The 9,285-nt window shown below is 29.2% G+C and overlaps 2 protein-coding genes across 2 annotated transcripts in view; both read right to left on the bottom strand.

The window, feature by feature from the left end:
* The window catches only part of LOC105460034 (odorant receptor 22c-like), a gene marked incomplete at its 5' end in the record, with an annotated part of 7,278 nt that extends 4,256 nt beyond the window's left edge, over positions 1-3,022 (bottom strand). The window contains 5 exons of the mRNA XM_011706475.1: positions 343-498; positions 745-870; positions 969-1,068; positions 2,135-2,603; positions 2,683-3,022. Of these exons, the coding sequence (XP_011704777.1) occupies positions 343-498; positions 745-870; positions 969-1,068; positions 2,135-2,603; positions 2,683-3,022 (1,191 nt within the window). The remainder of the gene's footprint in view (positions 1-342; positions 499-744; positions 871-968; positions 1,069-2,134; positions 2,604-2,682) is intronic.
* A 1,420-nt stretch (positions 3,023-4,442) lies between these two features.
* Positions 4,443-7,982, bottom strand: LOC105460033 (odorant receptor 85b-like). The gene is made up of 7 exons (XM_011706474.1): positions 7,913-7,982; positions 7,214-7,486; positions 6,499-6,967; positions 5,576-5,675; positions 5,288-5,413; positions 4,696-4,851; positions 4,443-4,555 (listed from the first exon to the last, which is right to left on the bottom strand). Exons 1-7 carry the CDS (start codon positions 7,941-7,943, stop codon positions 4,502-4,504), a joined length of 1,209 nt encoding a protein of 402 aa, XP_011704776.1. The 5' UTR covers positions 7,944-7,982; the 3' UTR covers positions 4,443-4,501.
* Between the last annotated feature and the right edge of the window lie 1,303 nt (positions 7,983-9,285).

The following is a 9,285-nucleotide window of genomic DNA, read 5'->3' as shown; positions in this document are numbered from 1 at the left end:
CACAAATTAAACTCTAAAATAATATGTAATAATAAAAAAATAAATTTTTTTAGTTCATCTTTTAGACGACTTTGTGCTCTTTGGGTACTTTTATTTGAGTGTATTTCATTTCAGGGTTTTATTTCGGTGTTATTTTGATGGTTTTTTTAGGGCGTTAATCCTCAATTGAGTGTAACCTTCAATTGATGATCCGAAATCACACCCAAATTTGAGCGTCCTTTTTAAGTGTTAACACCCAAATTTGAGCGTTTTTTTTAGTGTTGAACACTCAAAGTTGAGAGTTTTTTTTCGTAAGGGATGCAAAGAGATATTTCTAAAATTTTAAAATATTAATGATCTTACACTGCAAAATGTGGTCATCGTTAGTGGAAATATCTTTCCCGCTGTGATGCGAAAAGATTCATTAGAACGCATCATTAATAAAATAAGATGTTTCTTTTTCCTTGGTTCCAATTTGTACCACTCAAGATCGCATATAGCACGATATACTGCTTCGCACTTGACACGTATAAACACGTATAAACATCTGTGTTATTTTTTATATTATATTATATTAAATTATTATAAATTTAAATTGAAGGAATTAGGCTTGTAAGAATAAATCAAATATAGTAAAGTAAGCAAACAAAAGAAAGCGAAATCGAGTGCTATGATAAAGTCAGTTATAGTATGTAACAATATAATTTAAAAATGCTGAGTTTAAATTTTATTTATTAATATATAAATATGAATATTACAACTTACTTGCTCTGCTATAATTTCTCCTGCACCGCAGTAGAGAAATGTATGCGCTAATAGAGTAAAGTTTCCAATTACCAAAAAGCATACTCTTATAAGAGACATGTGACTTGTCTCGTTCCCTGTAATCACCTGGATAATATATCTTGCTAATTAATAATAAAAATGTATGTTTAATTAATTACAAAATTATTTTACATTTTTTATGTTCTCTTCTCATTTACACTTACAGTAACCAATACAAATCCAAATAGACAAAATGCAATACCAAAATAAAATACTAATCCCAACATCATTAAGGCAAATGTATCTTCAATATTACTGGCAAACCTATAAATGTAAACACATTTAAAAAGGTTTTATGTACAAACGAAATGTACTGTGTTAACTGTGTATATATATACGACCGTTCACCGAGGATCGCGATCGTTAACGTGCGGCGCGGAGTAGGGGTTTTAACAATGCTGCGCGCTAAGCGATCGAAATCGATAGGCGGTCGATAGGCGTATCTCACCGCGCGTTTGCATTTGATGATCTCAAATAATTAATATCTCGGTAACTATTGCAAAAATTGCAAAATGGTACTCGACTTTTTTCCTTAGTTTAGTCCGTTCTACCTCCATGCAAGTATTGTGTCAATAATTATCGAACCCTGTATATGTATGGAAAAAAGTCGAGTACCTTTTTGCAATTTTTGCAATATATATATATATATATATATATATATATAACACACACATACAGGGTGTCCGATAATTATTGACACAATACTTGCATGGAGGTAGAACAAACTGAGGAAAAAAGTCAATTACCATTTTGCAATTTTCGCAATAGTTACCGAGATATTAATTATTTGAAATTATCAAATGTAAACGCGCGGTGAGATACGACCGCCTATCGATTTCGATCGCTTAGCGCGCGGCATTGGTAAAACCCCTACCCCGCGCTGCACGTTATAGCGATCGCGATCCTCGGCGAACGGTCGTATTTCGCCGCGCGTTCACATTCGGCGATCTTTATAAATTAATATCTTGATAACTAGAAGTGATATTGAGAAATATCATTAATATTTTGATAACTAGAACTGATATTGAGAAAATCTCAAAATACAGGACTTTTCTGTTCAGTTTAGTTTGTTCTACCACTCTACAAGCGTTGTGTCAATAACTATCAGACACTTTGTATATCCAATAATTTCCATATATCAACATAAATGCATTGAACTCAGTAAGAATTATACATTAAATAGTTGACACAGAAAGAAAGAGATTATAAAAAAGAAAGAATTAATTGATCGTTAAAAATTAAGCAAAATTATGCAAAAACTATCTCAAAAACTTTACTACATCTAATTTTATAATGTTATTGTAATGACAATTATAAACCATAGAGAAACCTTATTATTCGTAAATGAGTTTGTACGTTATTATGCAAAGCATAATCGAAATCCTTGCTTGATATCAAATTGACCAATCGATGTTTGAAATTTTCCAATTGGCCACAAATGTGAAAGATCGTGAGTCCAAGAAAAGCATCTACTGAAGTATAAGTTATTCCGCCTAGAAACATCGTTATTGCTTGAATCATAAGCGCAAGCTCAAATTGCGGACTTCTATCTGTGTCGTAGAAGTAATACGCCTGAAACGGTAATAGTCTTTTTTGATCCGTAAGATTGGTTATATATCTGAAGTGTAACCCAAAAGAAGGAAGAATGATGAGCAAGATGAAAACAAATGTCATCAAAAAACATCCACAGATTATGATCAATCGCGCAGCTCGTGCTTGTCTTATCATCACATCCCTTTCTGCGTCTTTCTTTAATTCCATCCAATCTTCCGCCATCATCTTTACGAGAATTGCGACAGCTTGAAAATATAATAAATTCCTGTATAAAATATTTACGGTTATAAAACTAAATGTATATTAATTTCAGATATAACGTACCTGTACGTTTCCATCGCATGATGACAAGTTTCAGCGAAACCGCTAATAAAGATAAAGTAACTTGGAGATTGTCTACTATAAGTATCATGTCACCCCAAACTTGTACAAGGGAGCATAAAAGAGGAATAATGGATAGGAAAGTTACTATAAAGAAAATTATTCCTACACGAAGATCGGAAACAAAAGTATACTTAACTGTCTCATTGGTTTTGGGCCATAAACCGACCAGATCCAAACCGAATCGATTTAGTTCGATTGCCCACACAAAATCTGGCGATATATCAATGTTATAAAAAATTAAAATATTTGTCAAAATTATAAATGTCGAATTATTACAATTTATTATATTTATTTTATGTTGTTATATATATATACACATAATACAAATATTAAAAAATTTAGAAAATTAATAATTTCAAAATTTTCAATACTTATATATGTATAACATTTATAAGTTTATATATATATATAGAATTAGCTATTTACGAAAACCGAAAAATTTATAGTAACTTGATCACAAAATGTAAATTAACTGATGATTAAAAAAAGTTTTAAAATCGATTAAATAACGATTGAAGAGATCTCGTGAACATGTATAATATTTAAAGTCAAAATCAAAAGTTTATGTAAAACAAAAAAAAAAGAATTCAGAATGTGATAGAAGATAAATAATCATTTGAAATGTGATATATTTAATCCTTACTCCCTCTCGTCATTTTTTTCTCATAAAGATTATTTTTATTATGATTCAAAATATATGATAAATGTTCAATACCTTTGTAACTCGAACGTTTGGTAACGTTCATGTCGAAGACTGAATGCAGAGAAATTCGGTTCTTGCCACTCTGTTGCGCAAAATGATCATCACGCATGCTTACTCATAATGCGAATGTAACAGATGGTTACTTCGTCGAAAGGTGCATTAAATATTGCAAATACTATCCCTAGTTGATAACACTTTTTTAGTTCCTAAACTTTACATGAATAAGAATTGATCATTGATCAGAAAAAGTATCAATAACTGTGTAGTTATAAAAAGTGGGATGTATTGTGCTATAGCAAGTTTATCGAGCCTGTTGTACAAGTTTCTCTCAACTTTATAATGTTTCACCACGTATACCATTTTGTAGCGTGACGACAAATGATGTATCGTTAAATTTTTAATAAACCCTTGTAGAAGCAGTAAGGGAACACAAGAAAACTTCGCTCAAAAAAGAAAGACGACACATTACAAAAAGTGCAGTCTATAAACGACATCTTTACAAACATTTCGAATTTTTATTTTTTTCTGACAATGAGTAATATACGCGATATATGATAGTATAAAGTATAACACAATAATAACGATGTTCATTTTAAATTATCTTTGGTAAAATATTGTAAGTTGATTTATATTAATCGTAATAATTAATGGTTTATTATATTATAAGTTATAAAAAAGATTTTTAAAAAGTTTGTATTCATATATCATATTGGTTAATTTACGCCATATATCAAAAACAATTTTTTTATATGTAAGATATATTTTTAATTAATAGAACATATTTCATATTTTCATTGTGTTTGGATTTATTTAGAAAATCATTAAAAAATACGGTAAATTCAAACAAGCGTAAATTTCATATTTCGAGAAATACTAGTTATTACATAAAAATTTAATTAAGAATACAAATATAACAAAACATTGAAATAACTGTCTTCTATCTTAAACATTTTACTTCTAAATATAATTTATAATTTTATTTGTAATTATCTAATTGAAAATATTTTGAATTTAATTTTTATCCGAAATGAATTATATACTAATAATTTTCATATTTTAATCTCGCATTGCCAACAGAACCGATATATAGCCAGCTGACGTTTTTAATAACTGAAAAGAAGACTTCTATTTAGAAAAGCCATGAACAAAATTTTATTGAGTATGCAAAAAATATTTTAACTATAAAATATTGTTAGCTTTCTATTTTTGTTTAACACATATATATTAATTATGAAATAAAAATATCTTACGCTACAAAATGTAGCCATTGTTAGTGGAACAATCCTTCCTATCGTGATACGAAAAGGGTCACTGGCTCGTGTCATCAATAAAATAAGACATCTCGCTTTTCTCGACTCCAGTTTGTACCACTCGAGATTATGTAAGGTACGGTATATTGCTTCGCACTTAACACGCACACACATAATATAATAAGATATGAATACCTGTGTTATATTAGTCTAAACCGTTACCATAAATATTAATTAGTTTCAATTTTAATTTAAACGTGACATTGAAGATTCTCTGTTATAAAATATATTCTTCTATTATAAAAAAATACCTGAGTATAAAGATCTTCTATAAGAAGACAATAAAAAATAAATTAAATTTAAATTTAAGTAATATTTATGTGAAAACGGTCTTATAAACTATCATAAATTAACACACGTTATAAAATTAAATAATAAAAAAGTTATAACATAGATACAGAGTTTACAAAACCAGTTGCTTCTTAATATGAAAAGATTCTTATTAAACTAATTATGCAGATTAATGATCGGCCACAGTACACAAAATTAAATTAATAATCCATTTATTTAAAAATAAAAATATGATTCTCACCTGTTCCGCTATTAGTTCTCCGGCCCCGCAATAAAGAAAAGTGTGTGTTAAGAGAGTAATAACACCAATCATTATGTAAAATACTAGTGAAAGAGAAATACCATTTGTTTCATTATCCGTAATTGCCTATATGACATGTATCTTATTAATAAAAACATATTAACACATAATTAGATAAATAATAATATTATAATCACACACACAAACAATTATATAATGCAATTGTATATATTGTAAATCGCATGTAAGACACACTAATATCTACAACGCAAGCCTCTCTAAACTTACAACAAGCAACAGAAATCCATATAGACAAAACACAATACCAAAATAAAATACTAATCCCAACATCATTATCGCGAATGTATCTTCAATCTTATCGGCAAATCTGCAAATATAAATATGTTCAAAAAAATTACATTTAGTAAATATATGTATATATTTTATGTATACGTATAAAAGAGTTTAAAAAAAAATACATTAAAAGAAATTAATGAAAAAAACAAAGAAAATCTGTGAAATCTTATGTAGTTATAATTAAGACCCGGATGTTCATACGATTTCCTACGCAATGTACTTATTGCATGCAAATGTGTCTGATGCTATTGTCTTAAGGTTTGTTTTTTATTGCTGCACTGGATTACACTTCTAAAACTTTTCTTCTTGCTTTCGCCAAAATATCAAACATATAGCTATTTTACTCCAAGTACAAAGAATATACACTAGTTTAGCTATAAAAAACAGACCTATAGACATAGTATATATTTAGATCGAGCATTCGTATAATTATTTGCGCAGTGCCCTTGTAAAAAAATATACAAAAAAAAATATTAGAAAAAAATTGGAGTAAATAGTATATGATGTTGAGTTTGCAATGATTTTCTAATAATTTTTCTCGTACATCTAATAATATTTTCCTATAAGGAGACAGAATTTGAAGTGCATATAAAAAAAGACTTTTGTTTTGTATTCTTTCTTATTCGTGCATACGTACATATAAAACGTACGTATTGTAGATTGTTGTATTTTTACTATTTCTGTGCTATAAAAATGCTGCGAACGTTTATAAGATTGTTATCATGCGCAAGAACAAATATTTAAACTTCACATAAATAATAGAATTAAACTCAATCTTAATTCTGTAAGTTTTATTATTAAACTTTAGTTTGTGCAACATTATTCTATAGTTATTATTAAAACCTGCAAGAAACCTGATGAGTCGTAGATGAGCGATCACATTATTTCGTAAAGCACTATTAAAGTCTTCACCCGACACCAAGTTGACCAATTGAGATCTGAAGTTCTCCAACTGGCCGCAGATGTGAAGAACCGCAAGTCCAAGGAATGCATCTACCGACGTATAAATTATAGCTGCCAAGAAAATCGTTATGGCTTGGATAGTAAACGTGAGTTCGAATTGCGGGCTCTTATCTGTGTCGTAGAAGTAATACGTCTGCAGCGGTAACAGTCTGTCCCGATCCGTGAGATTTGTTATACGTCTGAATGGTATGCCAAAACACGGAAAAATGATGATTGTAGAAAACGCGAATATCATCAAAATGTATCCGATGATTACGATCAATCGAGCAGTCCGCGCTCGCTTTATCATCACGTCTCTCTCTGCGTCTGACTTCAATGCCATCCAATCTTCCGCCATCATCTTTATGATGGGTAAGAGAGCTTAGAAATACAAGATGATTTATCGTGCAATGATATTAAACCATTTATTAAATCGCATGAAGTGAGAACAAAATCATTGACACTTAGACAATTATTGTATATATTAGAAAAAAAGAAATAAAAATCACATAATTCTGATCCCTCTCTGATAACTCGATGGACCACGGATATAAGACATTAGATATAAAACAATTTGATGATAAAAAGGAATTTAAAGCTAAATAATATAAATGATTCCAGACAAACCTGTTCGCTTCCACCGCATCATAACAAGTTTCAACGAAACTACCATTAGAGGCAATGTAATTTGTAAATTGTCTATTACAAGTATCATATCGCGTCGAACTCGTATAAGAGACCATACAAGTGGGATACCAGAGATGAATGTTATTATAACGAAAATGATGACTACGCGAAGATCAGACATTAAGTAGCTGTGCTTAACTACTTTATCTGTATTAGGCCATAAACCAACCAGTTCCAAACCGAATCGATTTAATGCAATTGCCCAAACAAAATCTAATAAAAATTTAATATTAAAATTGAAAATATTTAACAAAATATAAATTAATACGTATAAAAAGTTAGATATTTAAATAAAAATCTAAAAATTTAGTAATTTAAGATTTTAAATTCAATAAATTTATTAATTTGAGAATGTCAAAACATACATTGAAATCTTAAATAAATGACATAGTTTATTATATATAAAAAGATACAATAAATAGTAGATAATTCAAAACTATAAAAAAAGATATAAATTAATTATGTTTTTAAAGTTAATATAAATTAATAAGCTAATTAATGTTTAATGTTTAATTCATTACGTAATAATTGTTTACTTAGTTTAACAACAAAAAAACTTAAAAAATTTTTATAAAATAAATATCAGATTAAGAGAAAAAATCTAGAATAATTAAAAAAAATGTGATAAAAATTTAGTACCTTTGTAATCTGTATGTTCGGAAATATCCATGAAGAACACAGGAAACTTCGCTTCGTTTTTCTTGAAAATTAATACGGAAAATTCTGCATCGTTTTCCATTCTCTAGCAAGAGATTATTATCACGCATGCTCGTATCGCAAGTGTATCAACCTGGCTGCCTCATTGAAGCAGCATTAAATATTAAAAATGCTATCCCCTAACTGATCATAGTTGCTCGTCTAGCAAAAAAACTTTAGAAGCGCTTGAATAAGTCGTAAAACGCGTTTATATCCAGTTTATTAAGACAAGAGATGGAAAATAATTTGTCGCAGTACTTAAGTTCTTTTGTAACATTTCAATAAGTTCGCGTTTACTTCAAAATGAGAAATAGAACATTTTTAATAGGATCATATACAGTAGATACGAGAACACACAAAAAATTGTAATAAAGCCTATGGATAACACATTATCGACTAATGCTTTGTCGTTGCTAACGGTTCAAATGTTTATTGTGAAGCTACATTAGTTTATAGTTTATATAACACACAATGACTGAATCTATTATCAACTAACGACTAATACATATATAACAGTTTTTTGAAAATTCTTTACGTATAAAATTGATGCGAAAAATTGTTCTGTTTAAATATCTTATTTGCGTTACTCTCTGTTTGGTAATATCTGTCCACAATATAAAAAATATAACATTAAAATTTAAAAAAATTCAAAATAAAATGCAGTAAAATATTGATATTTTTGCATCACAAAATTGAGTATCTATCCATTTCTTCTCATCTTTTCATCTCTAAAATTAAAACAAGTGGTATTCACGGTGTAGTATTCACGTAGAGTTTGATTCATTTTATATTGTTTTGTTAGGACACAATTAATACGCATAATCAATAATCATTATTACTAAATTTAACACCGTACACAAAATAAGAGGGCCAGGTGAAAAATTTTTAGCCTGACATAGAAATGGTACTGGGGGTGTCAAATGACTATGATTTTTCTTAAGTTTGATCCTTCAGAAGTCCTACCGAAAAAGTTTGACAACAGACAGATGCGGTTAGTATAGTTCGTCTCTTGTATCGAGTAAAGCAAACAAGTTTTGGTGTTTCTCGAAAAATGGATAAAATCGAATGTCGCGCTGTGATAAATAGTGATAAAATACTTCGTTTTAAAAGGTTTAACGCTAGCGGAAATAAAAAACGATTCCACGATAATTCCACTTTGGGAGACTCTACACCATCGTTTTCAACAGTGAAAAAACGGACTGCTGAATTCAAACTGGTCGTTCATCCATAAAAGACGATAAACTTTCAGGATGCCCAAAAACCGCTACGACTGAGAAAATCGAAAGAATTCATAATATCGTGTTAAATAATCGACG

The sequence above is a fragment of the Wasmannia auropunctata genome, unplaced genomic scaffold (assembly GCF_000956235.1).
Source record: "Wasmannia auropunctata unplaced genomic scaffold, wasmannia.A_1.0 LD333474.1, whole genome shotgun sequence".
NCBI lineage: Eukaryota > Metazoa > Arthropoda > Insecta > Hymenoptera > Formicidae > Wasmannia > Wasmannia auropunctata.
This window is presented reverse-complemented; position numbering and strand designations above follow the sequence as displayed.

Bases quoted from the DNA above. Each gene is read 5' to 3' on its own strand.
- LOC105460033 (XM_011706474.1), bottom strand. From the start codon at position 7,943: ATGGATATTTCCGAACATACAGATTACAAAG. The intron at 7,487-7,912 runs GTACTAAATTTT...AATTTTTATTAG, and splicing joins CGAACATACAGATTACAAAG to ATTTTGTTTGGGCAATTGCA. The intron at 4,556-4,695 runs GTAAGATATTTT...TCTTCTTTTCAG, and splicing joins CAATGGCTACATTTTGTAGC to TTATTAAAAACGTCAGCTGG.